The 20,375-nt window shown below is 42.7% G+C and overlaps 1 protein-coding gene across 1 annotated transcript in view; it reads left to right on the top strand.

Moving 5' to 3' along the window:
- fshr (follicle stimulating hormone receptor) overlaps positions 1-20,375 on the top strand; it is a 59,854-nt gene that overhangs the window by 35,441 nt on the left and 4,038 nt on the right. The window contains exons 10-13 of the mRNA XM_020940702.2: positions 13,118-13,294; positions 15,125-15,339; positions 16,487-16,668; positions 18,423-18,614. Coding sequence (XP_020796361.1) covers positions 13,118-13,294; positions 15,125-15,339; positions 16,487-16,668; positions 18,423-18,614 — 766 coding nt within the window. The remainder of the gene's footprint in view (positions 1-13,117; positions 13,295-15,124; positions 15,340-16,486; positions 16,669-18,422; positions 18,615-20,375) is intronic.

Below are 20,375 nucleotides of genomic sequence, written 5' to 3'. Positions count from 1 at the left end.
ATGAGATATCTAAATCCAGTCTGTACATTTCTGTATCTTTGTCAGCAAAATGAAGCAAGAAATTTTAACTTGGCTCAATACATTTTTGTCATTTTGATGATTTTCTAGTTTTGGCAATTCATAAATTGTCTTATATCTAGCTCAGGTGTATGAGTATTGTTTCTCTCGTGGCACAAACTCAAAATAAAAAATGAATCAAAATCAGCTCAGATGACATTACAGCAGCTAAAGTCAATATTGTCAAAATTCAGATTTCTGTTGTAATACAGTGAGTTCTTAGCCAGACTGGTGCCACCTAGTGTCTGCGCTCAATTTAATTTCTCTCCAGCGACTAGGTCAGGAATCAGAATACACTAGACGGTTTGCAAAAACCCCAGAAGTGCAAGTCCGGGCACCAGCCAACCAGCGAAGAGTCATACATTCTGTGTTGGCAACGATTCCCGAGATCGAGGATTTAAAGCCGGAACAAAGAGAATGTTTGGTGAGTTTTATCAAGGGGAAAGACGTTATTGTCCTTCTTCCCACGGGATTTGGGAAAAGCTTAATATACCAGTTAGCCCTGTTAGCGGCGCATTACATACGTCACAACCAAATAGCAGCGATTGGTTAAATGAAAAAAGTTCCGGGCTACCGTCCAACGAATTAATCTTATGCAAGGTCAGACGGTTTCCACGAAGTGAAACTGGCTCATGAATCAGGTTAGACATTTCTTGTATAAAACTGGGACAAGTCCAAGTGCGTAGCTTTGCATAGGGATGGTGGCGACATGTCACAACCAATATTTGTGGAAGACAAAATAGGCCCTACCAATATGTGCCATTTTGTTTTAATAAACAAAAATATACATTTATTCAGATTTTTTTCCAAACTCAATAGTATTATTTTAACAAGTTTCAGTTCACATTTTGTTTATTAAACGTTCTGAGATGTACTCAGTGATATGACGACAGGGTTACACCTGCCGCTATTTCATTGGCTGAGTGATGTCATTAGTGAAGCCAGGAGCCTAAACTGGGGAAGCAGCAAACTTTGAAAATCTTTTCTAAAGGAACTTGCTTGGCCTCATCTTCAATTAAACTTGCCTTATAATGAGCAATCCACTAGCTAGGACCACACCAACAACGACATAGTGCAAAGAAGTTTATTGATAATGTATGAAGCGAGGCAGAGATGACTGGGTTGAGACTATGGGTGGGGGCTCCGTCTCAATCTTCAATTGGCCCAGCCGGAACGGGACCCCCCTTTGTAGTGGTTTTATGACTGAAAGACAAAATAGGAGATGGGAGGGTGAGGTCGAGTTCGCCGAGACAAACTGGGATGATGGTAAAGGCTGCTACATATAGACTTCCAGAGGCGTGGTCGAGGTGAGTTGTGGTTCGCTGATGAGAGGAGAAGGCGGCTGAGGCGTGGTCCTGCTCCTGAATCTCACTTAATCATATTAACTACATCTATCGCCACACATGCACCTCCCAAACAGAGCCCTACTCGTGCACTGTTAGTAGTCGGACTCTACTGACAATATTCCATGAAAAAATGTTTGGACATTACCTCACAAATATCTCCTCACCAACAAGCAAAGAGAAATCTGCTACAAACTTCTACATCACTGTTATCCACTAAAGACTGTACATTTTGTGAACTGAAAAATGAAACCACCTCTTACTTATTTTGGACCTGCCCAGACTCTGTATGTTTGGGTTTTATTTTATATTGACCCCACCAAAGCTAAAACCAAACCTACGCCCTTGGACAAATCAATGGTTTTGGATAAATCCGCTGGGACAGGGGACACGGGGCTCAAAACTGGGACTGTCCTGAGTAAATAGAGACACCTTGTCACCCAAATCAAGTCCCTCTCAAATAACAATACAGTCACAAGCGACCATGAACACTTGAAATGGTCACCGGCTTCTGAAATGATACTTGATTTGCTGAAGAGAAGCAAAGACAAGAAAATCTTCACATAAGAAGTTTTGTCTGCTAAAAGAAAATAAAAAGACCAGACTTTACTTAACCGTTTAAAAAATATTATTGATAAAAGAGGAGGAGACACGTCCACGCAGCATGGTTTAGTCCTGTTAAATCCTGTTTTAGACATGGTTTAGACCTGGTTTAGTCCTAGTTTTAGTCCTGTTTTAGTCCTGGTTTAGACCTGGTTTAGTCCTGGTTTAGACCTGGTTTAGTCCCGGTTTTAGTCCTGGTTTTAGTCCTGGTCTTAATCCTGCTTTAGTCCTAGTTTAGACCTGGTTTAGACATGGTTTAGTCCTGGTTTTAGTCCTGGTTTAGACCTGGTTTAGACCTGGTTTAGACCTGGTTTAGTCCTGGTTTTCGTCCTGGTTTTAGTCTTGGTCTTAATCCTGCTTTAGTCCTAGTTTAGACCTGGTTTAGACATGGTTTAGTCCTGGTTTTAGTCCTGGTTTAGACCTGGTTTAGACCTGGTTTAGACCTGGTTTAGTCCTGGTTTTCGTCCTGGTTTTAGTCTTGGTCTTAATCCTGCTTTAGTCCTAGTTTAGGCCTGGTTTAGACATGGTTTAGTCCTGGTTTTAGTCCTGGTTTTAGTCCTGGTTTTAGTCCTAGTTTAGACCTGGTTTAGACCTGGTTTAGACCTGGTTTAGTCCTGGTTTTCGTCCTGGTTTTAGTCCTGGTCTTAATCCTGCTTTAGTCCTAGTTTAGACCTGGTTCAGACATGGTTTAGTCCTGGTTTTAGTCCTGGTTTTAGTCCTGGTTTTAGTCCTAGTTTAGACCTGGTTTAGACCTGGTTTAGACCTGGTTTAGTCCTGGTTTAGACCTGGTTTAGACCTGGTTTAGACCTGGTTTAGACCTGGTTTTCGTCCTGGTTTTAGTCCTGGTTTTAGTCCTTGTTTAGACCTGGTTTAGACCTGGTTTAGACCTGGTTTAGTCCTGGTTTTCGTCCTGGTTTTCGTCCTGGTTTTAGTCCTGGTTTAAGTCCTGGTTTAGACCTGGTTTAGACCTGGTTTAGTGTCCGGCAATGAGTGGAATTACCGAAAAATACAAAACAAAACAAAAAAAATGGAGGGGATAGAGCCCCAAATGTGAAAACAGGAAAGTATCGCCGTGTAATCCATTTATTTCAACAAAGTAACTGTAATCCAATTACCACTCACTGAAACAGTAACTGTAACTGAATACAGTTACTCATAATTTGTACTCTGATTACGTAACTCCAGTAATCTGTTACTCCCCAACACTGTACATGTAGTTGTGGAAAAGTAGTCCCCAGCAAAAATATCAATACGAAAGCATTACATTACTTTTTAATACATATATTTTCCCACTTTTATGTCAGTAAAAGTACATTAAAAAGTTTCAAATTGATATCTGTTTTCTCTGTTCACCTGCCGTGTCTCGCTGTAGGACATCTTCCTATCAAAACATCTGCTGGTGCGCTTACCTCCATAACCTTATTTGTATAAAAACAAATTTGCGGCGATATAATAAAACGTCTCATTTTTCTACAGCCGTCTGAATCAGATAAAATGTAGTGAATAGCGTTTCCATGGAGACGCGGAGTTCTTCTATAAATATTTTCCGAAACGCCCGCAACTGTAAAAATATGAGGCGCGAGGAGTCAAGGCTACTGCTGTCACAGAGCGCTCTATTCAAGCGTTTATGAAGACGCCGACGGATAAACGGACGATAAACAAAGAGAGGAGAGGGAGAGGAGAGAGGGAGAGAAGAAGAAGGAGAGAGGAGGGCAAGAGAGAGATAGAGAGAGAGGAAAAGAGAGGGGTGGGGTGAGAGAGAAGAGAGAGAGGGGGATGAGAAAGAGGGATGGGGTGAGGGAGAGAATAAGAGAGGTGGAGAGAATGAGAGAAAGGGAGTTGGAGAGAAAAAGAGAGAGAGTAGAAGAGGAAGAGAGGGAGAAGGTGAAGAAGAGGGAAACAGAGTGAGGGAGTGAAGAAGAAGGAGAGAGGGGGCAAAAGGGAGTGATAGAGAGAGAGGGATGAGAAAGAGGGGAAAGAGAGAGGGAGAGATAGAGAGACAGGAAAAAGGGAGAGAGGCGAGAGAGAAGGTGAAGAAGAAGGAAAGAGAGAGGAAGTGAAGAAGAAGGAGAGAGGAGGGCAAGAGAGAGATAGAGAGAGAGGAAAAGAGAGAGGTGGGGTGAGAGAGAAGAGAGAGAGGGGATGAGAGAAGAGGGATGGGGTGAGGGAGAGAATAGAGAGAAAGGGAGTTGGAGAGAAAAAGAGAGAGAGTAGAAGAGGAAGAGAGGGAGAAGGTGAAGAAGAGGGAAACAGAGTGAGGGAGTGAAGAGGAAGGAGAGAGGGGGCAAAAGGGAGTGATAGAGAGAGAGGAAAAGAGAGGTAGGATGAGAGAGGAGAGAGAGGGGGATGAGAAAGAGGGGAAAGGGGAAAGAGAGAGGGAGAGATACAGAGAGACAGGAAAAAGGGAGAGAGGCGAGAGAGAAGGTGAAGAAGAAGGAAAGAGAGAGGAAGTGAAGAAGAAGGAGAGAGGAGGGCAAGAGAGAGATAGAGAGAGAGGAAAAGAGAGGGGTGGGGTGAGAGAGAAGAGAGAGAGGGGATGAGAAAGAGGGATGGGGTGAGGGAGAGAATAAGAGAGGTGGAGAGAATGAGAGAAAGGGAGTTGGAGAGAAAAAGAGAGAGAGTAGAAGAGGAAGAGAGGGAGAAGGTGAAGAAGAGGGAAACAGAGAGAGGGAGTGAAGAGGAAGGAGAGAGGGGGCAAAAGGGAGTGATAGAGAGAGAGGGATGAGAAAGAGGGGAAAGGGGAAAGAGAGAGGGAGAGATAGAGAGACAGGAAAAAGGGAGAGAGAGAAGGTGAAGAAGAGGGAAAGAGAGAGGAAGTGAAGAAGAAGGAGAGAGGAGGGCAAGAGAGAGATAGAGAGAGAGGAAAAGAGAGGGGTGGGGTGAGAGAGAAGAGAGAGAGGGGAATGAGAAAGAGGGATGGGGGTGAGGGAGAGAATAAGAGAAAGGGAGTTGGAGAGAAAAAGAGAGAGAGTAGAAGAGGAAGAGAGGGAGAAGGTGAAGAAGAGGGAAACAGAGTGAGGGAGTGAAGAGGAAGGAGAGAGGGGGCAAAAGGGAGTGATAGAGAGAGAGGAAAAGAGGGGTAGGATGAGAGAGGAGAGAGGGGGATGAGAAAGAGGGGAAAGGGGAAAGAGAGAGGGAGAGACAGAGAGACAGGAAAAAGGGAGAGAGAAGGTGAAGAAGAGGGAAAGAGAGAGGAAGTGAAGAAGAAGGAGAGAGGGAGAGATAGATAGAAAGATTGGGGAGTGGTGGGGTGAGAGAGGAGAGAAAGAGGGGAAAGAGGGAGAGAGAGAAGGTGAAGAAGAAGGAGAGAAGGGGGCAAGATGGAGAGATAGAGAGAGAGAGTATGGAGCGGAAGGATAAGAGAGAAGAGAGGAGGATGGGAAACAGGGGAAGAGAGGAGGTGAAGGAGAGGGAAAGAGAAAGAGGGAGTGAAGAAGAAAGAGAGAGGCGGGCAAGAGGGAGAGATCGAGAGAGGAAAAGAGAGATGTGGGGTGAAAGGAGAGAAAGGAGGATGAGAAAGAGGGGAAAGACAAAGGGAGAGAGAGAGGGAGTGAAAAAGAAGGAGAGAGAGACGGAAAGAGAGTGGTGGGGTGTGAGAGAAAAGAGAGGGGGATGAGAAAGAGGGAGCGAGAGAAGGTGAAAAGGAAGGAGGGAGGGGGAGAGAGAAGGAGAGATAGAGAGAGAGTAGAAGAGAGGTAGGATGAGAGAGAAGAGAAAGAGGAGGATGAGAAAGAGGGGGAGCGAGGAGGTGAAGGAGAGGGAAAGAGAGAGGGAGTGAAGAAGAGGGAGAGAGGGGGAAAGAGGAAGAGATAGAGAGAGAGGAAAAGAGAGCGGTGGGGTGAGAGAGGAGAGAGAGGAGAATGAGAAAGAGGGGAGAGAGAAGGTGAAGAAGAGGGATAGAGAGAGGAGGATGATAGTGAGAGGGTGGGGGAGAGAGAGAGGGAGTGAAGAAGGAGAGAGGGGGGCAAGAGGGAGAGAGAGAGAGAGAAAGGAAAAGAGAGCGGTGGGGTGAGAGAGGAGAGAAAGAGGGGGAAAGAGAGAGGGAGTGAGAAGGTGAAGAAGAGGAAAAGAGAGAGAGGGAGTGAAGAAGAACAAGGGGAGGGAGAGATAGAGAGAGCGGAAAAGAGAGAGAGAGGATGAGAAAGGAGGGGGGGATTAGAAAGAGGGTAAAGACAGAGGGAGAGAGAGAAGGTAAAGAAGAGGGATAGAGAGATGGGGCAAGAGGGAGAGAGAGAAGGATGGGTAAGTGAGGGGGATGAGAGAGAGAGGGTAAAGGAGAGAGTAAGAGAGGTGAAGAGAAAGAGAGAAAGAGAGGGAGAAGGTGAAGAAGAAGGAAAAAGAGAGAGGGGAGAGAGTGAGGGAGTGAAAAAGAAGGAGAGAGAGGGGGGCATGAGGGAGAGATGGAGAGAGAGGAAAAGGGAGCAGTAGGAGGAAGCAGAAACTGAAGATGAAAAAGAGGGGGAAAGAGAGAGAGAAGGTGAAAAAGAGGGAAAAAGAGAGGGGGAGAGTGAGAGGGTGGGAGAAGAAGAGGGAAGGAGAGAGAGGAGGAGAAAGAGAGGGAGTGAAGAAGAAGGAGAGGGAGGGAGGGACAAAGAGAGGAAAAGAGAGAGGTGGGGTGAAAGAGGAGAGAAAGAGGGGGAAAGAGAGAGAGAGAAGATGAAGAAGAAAAAGCATGAAGGGGAGGGAGAGAGGGAGGAAGACAGAGGAAGAGCATAAGAGAGGTGGAGAGAATAAGAGAAAGGGAGTGAGAGAGAGAAAGAGTATGAGAGAAAGAGGGAGTTGGTGAAGAAGAGGTGAGCGAGAGAGAGAAGAGGAAAATGCAGGAGAAGGAAGAGAAAGAGGGAAAGAGAACAAGAGGGGGGAGGGAGAGGGGCGGTTTAGAGAACGATAACGATAGAAAAGGCGACGAGACAGAGGGGAAAAGAAAGAAAGAGTGAGAGGTGTGAGAGAGGGGAAGTGAGAAAGAGAGCGACAGAGAGAGAAGAAGGTGCACAGGTCAGAGAAGTGTTTGTAAACAATATGGCGGCGTTAGAAACAGTGGTATAATAATCTGAGCAGACTGCAGCAGGATTGTCAAAAGAAATAATCCGAAAAAACAGAATCTAATCAATGTTTAAATGTGTTTCGAGACTAGATCAATTGAACTGGTATTGATACGTCACTGAAAATACATACAGGGAAAAGTTTGAGAATACAATGTTTATCGGAATAAGACGATAAGTAAATAAGATGATGTTAAAGAAATTACGATGATGTGTTTTTATTTTCACTTTGGGATCAAAACTGGTGTTGAGAATCGAGTAAAGAACTTTTAGAATCAAAATGCTGATGCTGATGCTGATGCTGATGCTGACGCCTGATCACGTTTTGAGGATGAGCCCAGGGTCCTCTCAGGGGCGGGCCTAGATTCCAAGTCCTAGTCTAAGATTAGTCCTGGTTTAGTTCTTGTTTAGTCCTGGTTCAGTCCTGGTTCAGTCCTCCTGGTTCATTCAGTTCTTGTTTAGTCCTGGTTCAGTCCTGGTTCAGTCCTCCTGGTTCAGTTCTTGTTTAGTCCTGGTTCAGTTCTGGTTTAGACCTGGTTTAGTTCTGGTTTAGACCTGGTTTAGTTCTGGTTTAGACCTGGTTTAGTTCTGGTTTAGACCTGGTTTAGTCCTGGTTTAGTCCTGGTTTATTCCTGGTTTAGATCTGGTTTAGACCTGGTTTAGTCCTAGTTCGGGTTCTAGTTTAGACCTGGTTTATAGCTGGTTTAGACCTGGTTTAGTCCTGGTTCAGTCCTGTTGTAGTCCTGGTTTAGACCTTGTTTAGTCCTGGTTCAGTTCTGGTTCAGTCCTCAGTTGAGTCCTGGTTCAGTTCTGGTTTAGACTTGGTTCAGTCCTAGTTCAGTCCTGTTTTAGTCCTGGTTCAGTCTTGGTTCAGTCCTGGTTTAGACCTCGTTTAGTCCTGGTTCAGTCCTAGTTTAGACTTCGTTTAGTCCTGGTTCAGTCCTGGTTTAGACCTCGTTTAGTCCTGGTTCAGTTCTGGTTCAGTCCATATATGGTGCAAAAGTTTGGTATCTTCGTACAGTTATTTTGGTGAGATTAAGGTCGTTTTCACACCGCTAGTTCGATTATTTGGTCCGCACCAGGCAATAAAATTGTTATTATGTAGCAAATACACTCCAGTGTGGTCCACGTTCACACCGGCAAACGAACCAAAACTGGTTCGATTCACGTGTCTCTGTTTCCCCGGTAAAACAGCGATACTCCAGTTATCAACACCGATGTTCCTGTTAATACCACGGGCCGTCCTCATCTCAAATTATCACCATGAACTCTTACAACAGCAACATGTAGAACTTTGTACAAACCAGAGTCCTGAACCAGCGGGGGCAGCTCCAGTTCAGGCCGGGCTCAGAGGAGCTGGAGCGGGAGGCCTCGACCTGAGGAAGCGGCTTTCCCCGGGAAGAACCAAATGCGCGGAGGACGGACGCTCAGAACAACATATAACAAACCAAACTGGACTCACGCTTCTGTCCGGATGCTGCACCACCTCGGAACCAGCCGCGGTTCTTGAGCGCGGAGAACCAGAGCAGCGCGCCGGACCTGTAGTCCACAGCGCATTCTTGCTTTTCCCGCACGGAAACAGCGCGCAGACGACGGAACGTACCCGCTCGGACTCAGTCCATCAAGCACTGGTCTTGCTCGCCACCGTTTGGAACCAGCACATGGAGGACAGAGCCTCCGGACCATCTGACCAACGAGCTTGTAACAGAAGACCAAGGACCAGACCCCAGCCCCGTCCTGAGGAGCTGCGCGCTACTGTGAGCGCTGTTGGCTGCTGCTGTTACCCGAACTCTGGGCTGATGCGGTGAGTTTGTACAAAGTTCTACATGTTGCTGTTTTATGAGTTCATGGTGATAATTTGAGATGAGGACGGCCCGTGGTATTAACAGGAACATCGGTGTTGATAACTGGAGTATCGCTGTTTTACCGGGGAAACAGAGACACGTGAATCGAACCAGTTTTGGTTCGTTTGCCGGTGTGAACGCGGACCACACTGGAGTGTATTTGCTACATAATAACAATTTTATTGCCTGGTGCGAACCAAATAATCGAACTAGCGGTGTGAAAACGACCTTGAAATGACAGAAACACGTCATAAATAACACATTACAGTTTTGAAGTAACTCGCCCAACAGTGGTTACAAAGGCAGAGGACAGTAAACGCCAAATAAGGGTCAAAGATCAATTTTGAGCTCAGTGTCTTTTTGTCAGGACAAAAAATAAACTTTGAAATCATTTTTCTCAGTTTCACACTCTGGCAAGTTAAGGTCTTTTGCTTTGTAGGGAAGTGCAGAGCTTTGATCTTTTGAACACTTGAGAGTCTCAAAGCGAGTTGTTTTACTGTAGACAGAAAACGGCTGACGCGATCTCGCTCACAACTTTATATCCTGTGGTCTGAAGTCTTTGCGATCGAAGTCTCATAAGATTCTCCTCGTGTCTGTGGTGTGCGCTTTTGGTCGCACGTTTAAAAATCATTTAAGACCGAAAATCCTGTAGCGTGTGGCAGCCTTTAAGATCATCTGAACTGTTTCTTGACCTAGAGATGGACAGGTTTAATGCCATACTGTGGAACATTCTAGACAAAGCAAGAATCTCCAAGCAAGTAGCAGACCCTCCACCATAACAGTAATATAGTGTAATGTGTGGGTGTCAGATCTAAGCCTGTACATTGTGTAATTTTCTAAAGAAAGTAAAAGTTATCTGGTCTTTTTTGTTGGAGATTGGATCCACGTTCTCCTTCACTGTTTAATCACGCTCTTATTGTTCTCCCTGTTACAACAATCACACTTGTATGACTGAATAATGCCTCAATTTGATGCTATTGTGAAAAACTAATTCCACCTTGTTCTGGTAGACAAGACCTGTTTTTCAGACATGTTCACGCTTTTTGAGTATTGTTTCATTTCAGATTCTACGTGGAAGACAAAAAAAAAATCCCACCACTGTAATCTATAACACAGTGTCACTCAGCGGATATATGACAAAACTTTTAAGATTGGGCTGCAGGATTAAAGGGACAGTCAGGAATTTTAGGCATAGGCATTTACATTAGGGATGAGCATTCGATAAAATTTTCTTAATCGATCGTCGGGAGAATTAACGATCAATTTTGATTAATCACTAATGTTTTTATATTAAAATTATCATAATTTTTTCTATCTGCACTACTAGTCTGCATAAATAAACTCAACTTTACGACATATACAGTAAACCGTAACCACTCTAGAGCCACATCAGCCCGTTTGACATTATAATGTGTTTAATGCAGTTTTGTGCAACTCTCACAGAAACAAAACTTATAACCACATGGCTAATTTGCATAAACTAAGAGAAGAAAAAAACAGCTCTTGTGCACTGATGCAGTTCAACTTCTGTCGGACTAAAGGACACGACTCAGTGGAATACAGGTCAGTGAGACCATATTTGCGTTTGTCAAAACCAGGACACTGTACGGGGGGTGGGAGGTGGGGCCTCGTCATTGAGCTACTCTCACCTGGCAAAGCTTTTTAATGTTTTTCGGTGTTCTGGTGAGCTTTGAGGTCCCTGACACCCCCACTGGACACTGAAACATATGTTCCTGCTTTGTACACTGTGGACATGACCTCACACTTGTCTCGACTGGGACGGAAAGCGTGGAATTTCTTGTACAAGTCATTGTTAAATGTGCATTTGCAATTTGGCATGTTGCAGACTGACCGACTGTTTGTGTCTGCTCGCTCCTTCTAAGTGCAGAAAGCTACGAGAGCCACTCAGTTTAATGGCCCAGTGAAAGATCATGAAAACCCATACATTTGCATCACTTTATAAAAAAAAAAAAAAAACCCGGACGGCTAGGGCAGGACGTGGAAAACGGACATGTCCGGGGAAAAACGGACGTTTGGCCACCCTACGCTACGCACAGCAACCAACATTCTGATTAATCGACAAATCATGCTCATCCCTAGTTTACATCGACAGTCTGGTGTAATAATAAATTTGCTTCAGGTGTTTTGTGGAGTGGGTAAGACTGTTTTTAGTGTCAGGATAACTATGACCATTGACATGCACTAGTCTAGCACCAGCGACCTCTGCAAATACAAGGACTGGATGGAATATTTAAAAAAGTGTCTCCACACATCTCCAACACTCTGGATCACTAGGAAATGAGGTCCTATGTCCAAAATTCCGGACTGTCCCTTTAATCTCAATGAACGATTCGATGGAAATTCAGTATATAGACAGTTAAAGCCATACTTCGGAACATTCTGGATGCAGATAGACTTTTTTTTATGCCAAGCTGTGCAATAATTCAACCAAACAAAACAACATTTCAATGGAGACCAGCCCAATTAATAGTCAGGTTTGTGGAGTTGCAAGCCAACTCACAGCAACAGTGCTTGTTTTTCCAAAGTTTTTCAGAGCAATAAAAACATCCAAAACTAAAGAACATAGTTTCATTGGGCTTTAAGAATTATAATCCCTGTTGCAAAGAAAAAGAACACTGTTTTATAATTATGTCAAGAACCCAAAAAACCTCATAGTTTACACCTCAGAAAATGTTCTAAATGTACAGGATTCTTGTTTTAGTTTAGCAGTGCATATATTTATCAGTCTCCTTCCAATTTTAAGGTTGGGATCAGTTCCATGAATATTGATACTTTGCAGTGACATTACGCTGGGGGGGTTTTGTATATGTGTCTGTTGGCAGAATCAGCAGTTACCGTGGTGACACAATGCACACATTAGCAAACACTGTCAAAAAAAAGTTTGAATCTCAAGAAAAAATACCGAATTTATTTAAACTAGGGATGGGCATGATTAGTCGACTAATCGATAATTGATCAGTTAAGAATTTCGCCGATTAATTTAAATAAATTTTTAATCGACAAACCGAATGTAGGTTTCTGTGCGTAGATATGAAGCTGCATCTGACAGCGCAAACACTGGAGTTGCGGCCTCAGTCCCACGTTTGGGCTCTTGCACCTCCTTGGAGATCACTGTACCTCTCAGTGAGTGTGTTTAGATGCACATCAGTGTCCCGGTTTCGTCGTGGTGCATGTAAATGCGGTATCCCAGTTACTGCAACATAAAGAGCTGCACTAAACCTGCACACGTATGATCTTTGAAAACATCACGACACACAGAACAGACTCACCACCAGCACCAACGTCCCTCTGTCACAGAAAGGACACCTATATTCCACTGAGTCGTGTCCTTTAGTCCGACAGAAGCTGAACCACATCAACGCACAACTGTTTTTTTTTCTCTGCTTATGCAAATTATCCATGTGGTTTTAAGTTTTGTTTCTGTGAGACTTCCGCAAAGCTGCATTAAACACATTATAATGTCAAACGGGCTGATGTGACTCTATAGTGGTGATGGTTTATATGTTGTAAAGTTGAGTTTATTTATGCAGATTAGTAATAGTAATAATAATGATGATACTTATTATATAAAAACGTTAATGATTAATCGAAAATCGATCGTTAATTCTCCCGACGATCGATTAATAACATTTCACCGAATGCCCATCCCTAATTTAAACAGCACATTTTCAGGAGCCTGTTATTAGTGCGAGCGTTCATGGTCCTGTGTAGGTGTTTGAAAGTTGAGAGTAACTAACTAAAAACCTGTTGTCTAAGGGCCTGTTTACACGAGAACACTTGCGGGTAAAAACGACAAAATAATTTATCAGAAGTGCCTTTTGTTTAGACGGTGACGCCATTTTTGGGGCTTAAAAATGCAAAAATCTGAGCTAAATGCATAATAATTTTCTTTAATTATGCACTCGTTTCACAGTTTTATTATTACCAGCCAACCCAAACCAGGGATGTTCTAATTTATATTGAAAATCTTGTCATCTTAGTAAAAGCAGCTTCAGACAGAGTAGTGCTTACTGTTAGCTTCATGTCCCGCAGAGATATTGACGACATCAGCTGCAAAATATCAATAAGTCAGTGTAATTTCACCAAGAACTACCAAGAACTTCTCTTGGATGTGTTTTTAAAATGTGGAGTTTAAACAGAGTATCTTTGAACACATCCAGGCTTTGATGATGTTGATGTAGAGTGTTTTTGTTTTTTTTTTCCACAGGAACATTTCTCACACGGCTCTCAGCTCCGTACCCAGCTCCATCCTCAACAGCCTCCAGAAAATCATCGCCAAATCTGCCTCAAACCTGAGACAGTTACCCCCCTTCACCAGACTGGTCGAGGCTGAGCTCACCTACCCCTCCCACTGCTGCTCCTTCAAAAACATGACCAGAAACAGGTAAAAACACACTACAGTTGTACTTCACAGATGGTCTGAAACTCAAGAAAAAATATGTGTCAAATCTTCAATCTTAGCAAGTCACAATTTATCTGCAGTTTATGAACTACCAACATTTTGTCCACAAATAACAAAATATTCTTCATATTCTGCATATAAACTACCGTATTTTTCAGACTATAAGGTGCTATGGAGTAGTCCGAAGTCACACCAACCAAAAAAATGCATAATGAAGAAGAAAAAAACATATATAAGTCGCATTTTTGGGGGGAAATGTATTTTATAAAATCAGAGACCAAGAACCAACATTTCATCTTGAAAGAAAAATTATATTCATAACAACAGAACAGAGACCAACAAACTGTTAACATCACATATGAACAGTTCTTCAGATTAAACTATAACATAAACAACAGAACAAGTTCACCAAACTCTCCATCTCACTCCAAATCACTAAATCCATTCAATTCTTCATCCTCTGTGTCACTTCTGAGCAACTCTGCGACCTCTGGTGGTAAATGGAGCGTCACTTCCTCTTTTGTGTAGCTGTCGTCAGACTCATTATCACTTCTAGTTCGAATTATTTCGGCCTTTCTGAATCCCGACAGGATGGTTTCTGTGTCACTGAAGTCCAGGCTTTGTCCATCCATCCATGACTTCCATGAATTTTTGTCAGTGAAAAAGAGTGGGAACCCTGAAATGTGAAATTTGAATGCTACTGAAATGGTAAAAGGTCACATTTTTCTATAGCACTCAAAGCGTTTTACAACAAGGAACCACTCACCCATTCACACACACATTCACACACCAGTGTACACAGACACTGTGGGCAAGGTGGGTTAAGTGTCTTGCCCAAGGACACAACGGCAGCATTCATCTGTGGGAGCTGGAATCACACCAGCCAACCTGTGGGTCAGTGGGTCTGACCGCTCAACCTGTGATGTTGATGTTGAGAGCTGGATTCGAACCTCCAACCTTTAGATCAGTGGGCGAATGCTCTACCAACTGAGCTACTGCCGCCCATAGTTTGCCAATGGTCAATCAAAATGGTTGTAAGAAAAATCACAATTTGATATTTAGCAGCACTTTGGCAGCACCTGGAGGACGAAAAAAAAGTGTGAGGGGAGAGGAGGGGCGGAGCTAGGGGTATAAGAAGCAGTGTGATTGGTCAAACAGGTATCCACACTTCAAACTCCACCCTTTCAATCAGTGCAGTCCTGTGTGATGTCACATAGTACTTGAAATAGTTGCAGTGGCCACAGGAGACAGTTTTTGGCATTGATATTGACCACAAAGCTGCCAATTTACATAATTTGCCCTAACAATGCCAAAAATTACTACAGATTAGTAATTATAGTTAAGTCGTGTGAGCTTTAAGACAATTTATGATGCTGTTTCCTCATTAAAAACATACTTAGAGTTGTGTTTTATTTCATTCACCCATGTTTGAATAACTCTTTATCAAACTCAAAATGCTCTGTTCCACTTTGTGATGTCATGTAGTGGTTGTTTTTTCAAGTTAACTCTTAACACCTTTTACCTTTAGTTCAGTAGAAATTGGCGATTTCCGAGGCTGAAATTACCCAAATGATTCAAGTGAAAGTGTATGGAGTTTAAAAACACATTGGAGCACTTCCCGTATAACCACATGACATCACAAGAGTGTTTTCAGATTGAGAGAAGTGTCCGTTAAACATGTGTGAATGAAACAAAACAACTCTAAGTATGTTTTGGATGAAGAAACATTATAACAGATCATAAAGTAGTGTAATATAGGCCCTTTAAGCAAAACACAGTGTCATATTTGTGTTTTTTTTTTTTTTTTTTCAGGTCAATAGAGCATTACCTCTGCTCCCACCCTCTGGCCCACACAGACCATCACATCAAGAATCGCTGCCTGAACATCAACTCCTCCTGCTCCCCGACTCCCGACGAATTCAACCCCTGTGAAGACATCATGGCCGCTGTGTCTCTACGGGTGCTCATCTGGGTCATTTCTGTTCTGGCTCTGATTGGAAACGCTGCGGTGCTGCTGGTTCTGTTAGGTGTGTAGTAAGTAGGACGACCAGGTCAGCCTGCTATTGATATTCCTAAGCAACATTGTTTAATTTGTTTAAAAAGGCAAGTTGGAGGAAATGTGAGAATTCTGCTGTTTACTCTGTTAAATAATCTAACAGTCTCCGGGGCTTTTGTTTCATAAATTAAAACTCAGCGTTTATGTCGTCTCTGCATTAAACATGGACAACATGAGACTCACTGGGAATTCATCTGTGAAACTAATTCATGCAAATTTATGACTTGGACGATTTCCAACAGTTTTGTTCAGTTTTAGTCCTGGTTTAGATAGATAGATAGATAGACCTGGTGTAGACTTGGTTTAGATCTGGTTTAGACCTAGTTTATATTTGGTTTAGACTTGGTTTAGATCTGGTTTAGACCTAGTTTAATCCTGTTTTAGATCTGGTTTAGACCTAGTTTATATTTGGTTTAGACTTGGTTTAGATCTGGTTTAGACCTAGTTTAACCCTGTTTTAGACCTGGTTTAGATCTGGTTTAGACCTAATTTATATCTGGTTTAGACTTGGTTTAGATCTGGTTTAGACCTAGTTTAATCCTGTTTTAGACCTGGTTTAGATCTGGTTTAACCTTGTTTTAGACCTGGTTTAATCCTGGTTTAGTCCTGGTTTAGATCTGGTTTAGTCCTGATTTAGTCCTGGTTTAGATCTGGTTTAGGCTTGGTTTAAGCTCCGGTTTAGTCCTGGTTTAGATCTGGTTTAGGCCTGGTTTAATCCTGGTTTAAGTTCCGGTTTAGTCCTGATTTAGATCTGGTTTACACCCAGTTTAGACCTGTCACAGACTTGCTTTAGACCTGTTTTAGACCTGTTTTAGACCAGCTTTAGACCTGCTTTAGACCTGCTTTAGACCTATTTAGACCTGTTTTAAACTTGTTTTAGACCTGTTTTAAACTTGTTTTAGACCTTCTTTAAATCTGTTTTAGACCTCTTTTAGACCTGCTTTAGACCTGATTTAAATCTGCTTTAGACCTGTTCTAGACCTGTTCTAGACCTGCTTTAAACCTGTTCTTAAACCTGGTTAACACGCATCTTTTTTGAACTGTCAACACGTCCATTATTTCAGTCCTGGCTTAGACCTGATTATAATATTACATTTGTTCTGTTCTGTCTCCTCCAGGTACCAGAGCCAAGCTGACAGTCCCACGGTTCCTCATGTGTCACCTGGCGTTCGCTGACCTGTGTATGGGCGTGTACCTGGTCGTCATAGCGACAGTGGACATGTTTACGCGGGGGAGATACTACAACTACGCCATCGACTGGCAGACGGGGCTGGGCTGCAGCGCTGCCGGCTTCTTCACTGTGAGTATAAACGCACAGGTCAGACTTCTGTAAACGTAAATATTATATGAACATTGGACTTTTGAGCTTAACTGTTAAAAACTGCAGAACTGATGGGAGAGGATTTTCATGTATCCATTTTTATTTATTAATTTATTTATTTATTCATAGTGGTGGAGATAGGGGGTAGGTGAAAACGGCATGTGTGTCCCAAATGTAGGACAATACAGGTTTAATCAAACATGCATGACTCAATCTAAATCAGGGCAAGACAAGGTAAGTTTATTTGTATAGCACAATTCGTACACAAAGTAATTCAATGAACCTGAAATGCCGGGTAATCAAACTAAGGCCCATGGGCTGACTCCGGCCCCAACGCCCCTTTGACCGGCCCCCAGCCCCGCTGCCCCTCACCACTTGAACTGGCCCCACGAGGCAATCCTCAAAAGTTCATGGCCTATTTTTTTTTTTATTACTTTTTGGCAAATAATAACACGTCTGCATCTTGTAGTTTGTAGATTTTTTCAATTATAAAATGATATTTATATGAAGTATTTATATTAATATTTAAATAATTATATGTCGTATTTGCATTTTCCACAGAATTTGCTGTCGAATTTTCGTCACCTGACAAGTTCGAGATCAAACAGTGACAGTCACATGCGCAGAATACTGTAGTGCAGTAAAGGACAGAAAAATGACTCGTGTTAAAGTACGAAAAGTTGATAGAGCGCGCAGAGTTTTTAAAGAACAGATGACGACCGATTATTATTTTGTTCGGCGTGAGGACAGTGCAGTTTGTCTGATATGTAAAGAAAGTGTGGCGGTTTTCAAAGAACATAATCTGCATCATCAGGGTCATACAGGTCTTTGGGAAACAAGGCCATAACTAACTCCATGTCACATATAAGAATACATCTGTCATTATAATAATAACACTGATAATTACTTGAACACTGTAGCTTCTTTATTTGACAATCCCAAACGTACAATGTCGTTGTTCAAACACTAATAAAACACTTAAACACTAAGCACTAAAATAAGGACTGTCAGAAACTTATCTTTCATCTAAATTACTGCAGGTTATAAACAAACTTCCAGATTTTATTATGATGCCATCGTGGAAATTGATGGGGTCATTTTCTTATCGATAAGTGGTTCATTTGACAACCCCAGGACTAATGAACCTGCACCAGATCTACATTTAGGATTAAACTAGGATCAAACTAGAACAACTGAACTGACAGAAATTGATCCTGCAATAGTCCTGGTTCAGTCCGAGTTCAGTCCTGCTCCAGTCTTGGTCTTTTCCAAGTTTGGTTTTAGTTGGTACTAGGTGTGTTCAAAAATGTTGAAATATCAATATATCGTATTCTTTAATGTGACGATACTGTATCGATATCGTGGGCTGCTGTATCGATATATCGCCAAGAGTATTTTTTGGTTTATTTTACTAAATTATTTTGTTACAGCGCTACAGTTTTGTTTGTTCAGAGGAAGGAAAGTCTTTTATGCGATACGTTGGACATTTTCACTGTTTTGATGATTAAAATGTTTGTGTTTCATATTCACTTTGCACAAGAAGTGGTTTAAACAAAAACTTTTAGTATCACAGCCATAATTTAGACATCATTTTTTTATTGAAGCGCATTGAAACGATTTGAAATGAATTGTATTGAATCGTACACTCACTGTATTGAGGTATGTATCATATCGGCAACTTCTGAATGATTCCCAACTTTACTTATCCCAGGCATGTTGCATTTATATTCCAGGTTTTTGCGAGTGAGTTGTCCGTGTTCACATTGACGGCCATCACCCTGGAGCGCTGGCACACCATCACCCACGCCCTGCGCCTGGACAGGAAGCTCCGCCTGAGGCACGCCTGCTTCGTCATGACCGGGGGCTGGGTCTTCTCTCTCATCGCCGCCCTCCTCCCAACACTAGGGGTCAGCAGCTACGGCAAGGTGAGGGTTTACTCCTGGTTTAGTCCTGGTTTAGTCCTGGTTTAGTCCTGGTTTAGTCCTGGTTCAGTCTTGGTTTAGTCCTGGTTTGGTTCTGGTTTGGTTCTATTTTAGTCCTGGTTTGGTTCCTGGTTTATTACTGGTTTAGTTCACATTTAACCCAATTTAGTCCTGGTTTTGTACTGGTTCAGTCTTGGTTTGGTTCTGGTTTAGTCCTGGTTTGGTTCTTGTTTAGTTCTGGTTTAGTCCTGGTTCAGTCCTGGTTCAGTCCTGGTTCAGTCCTGGTTCAGTCCTGATTTGGTTCTGGTTTAGTCCTGGTTTGGTTCTTGTTCAGTTCTGGTTTAGTACTGGTTCGGTCCTGATTTGGTTCTGTTTAAGTCCTGGTTTAGTCCCGGTTTAGTCCTGGTTCATTCCTGGTTTAGACCTGGTTTAGTCCTGGTTTAGTCCTGGTTTGGTTCTGATTTATTTCTGGTTTAGTCCTGGTTTAGTCATGGTTTAGTCCGGGTTTAGTTCTCCTAGTTTAGTCCTGGTTCATTCCTGGTTTGGTTCTGGTTCGGTCCTGGTTTAGTCCTGGTTTAATCTCAGTTTAGTCCTGGTTTAATCCTGGTTTGGTTCTGTTTTACACCTGGGTTGGTTCTGGTTTAATAATGGTTTAGTCCGGGTTTAGTTCTCCTAGTTTAGTCCTGGTTCAGTTCTGGTTTAGTCCTGGTTCATTCCTGGTTTGGTTCTGGTTCGGTCCTGGTTTAGTCCTGGTTTAATCTCAGTTTAGTCCTGGTTTAATCCTGGTTTGGTTCTGTTTTAGATCTGGTTTGGTTCTGGTTTAGTAATGGTTTAGTCTGGGTTTAGTTCTCCTAGTTTAGTCCTGGTTCATTCCTGGTTTGGTTCTGGTTCAGTCCTGGTTTAGTCCTGGTTTGGTTCTGTTTTAGACCTGGTTTGGTTCTGTTTTAGACCTGGTTTATTCCAGGTTTTGTTCTCCTAATTTAGTGCTGGTTCATTCCTGGTTTAGTCCTGGTCAGTCCTGGTTCAGTCCTGGTTCAGTCCTGGTTCAGTCCTGGTCTTTCTCTGTCATCACCTCCCTCCTCCCAACACTAGGGGTCAGGAGTTTCGTCGAGGTGAGGCTTTACTGAGGGGATCTGGTCCATTAGTGGAGAGAGTTGGAATGTAGAGGTTTTGAAGGGTCAGTAATGCGATGGTGAGGCTGTTTTTAATGGATTTTAAGGCAGACAAATCCAGAATATTAAACTACAAAATATAAAATACATTCCTAAGTGAAAAGTGTTGGAATGAGAGGTATGCGGTGTATGAAAACTCTGGAACTAACTTTGTGTGCAGTTATAGCTTCAGAATTTACGCATTCAAGGTTTTATGTTACGCAAAATTCCTCCAGGTCTGTTTGTGATGAGGAAACAACATTATTACAAATCAGAAAATAATGTAATATGGGTTCAGTCCTGGTTTGGTCCTGATTTAATCCTGGTTTAGTCCTGGTTCAGTCCTTTTTTTGTCCTGGTTCAGTCCTGGTTTAGTCCTGATTTAATCCTGGTTTAGTCCTGGTTCAGTCCTGTTTTAGCCCTGGTTTAGTCCTGGTTTAGTCCTGGTTTAGTCCTGGTTCAGTCCTGGTTCAGTCCTGGTTCAGTCCTGGTTTGGTCCTGATTTAATCCTGGTTTAGTCCTGGTTTAGCCCTGGTTTAGTCCTGGTTTAGTCCTGGTTCAGTCCTGTTTTAGTCCTGGTTTAGTCCTGGTTTAGTCCTGGTTCAGTCCTGGT

The sequence above is a fragment of the Boleophthalmus pectinirostris genome, unplaced genomic scaffold, assembly GCF_026225935.1.
Source record: "Boleophthalmus pectinirostris isolate CB_2022bp ecotype Guang Dong unplaced genomic scaffold, ASM2622593v1 HiC_scaffold_14, whole genome shotgun sequence".
NCBI classification, from domain to species: Eukaryota; Metazoa; Chordata; class Actinopteri; order Gobiiformes; family Gobiidae; genus Boleophthalmus; species Boleophthalmus pectinirostris.
Note: the sequence above shows the minus strand (reverse complement) of the source record. Positions and strands in the feature narration are given on the sequence as shown.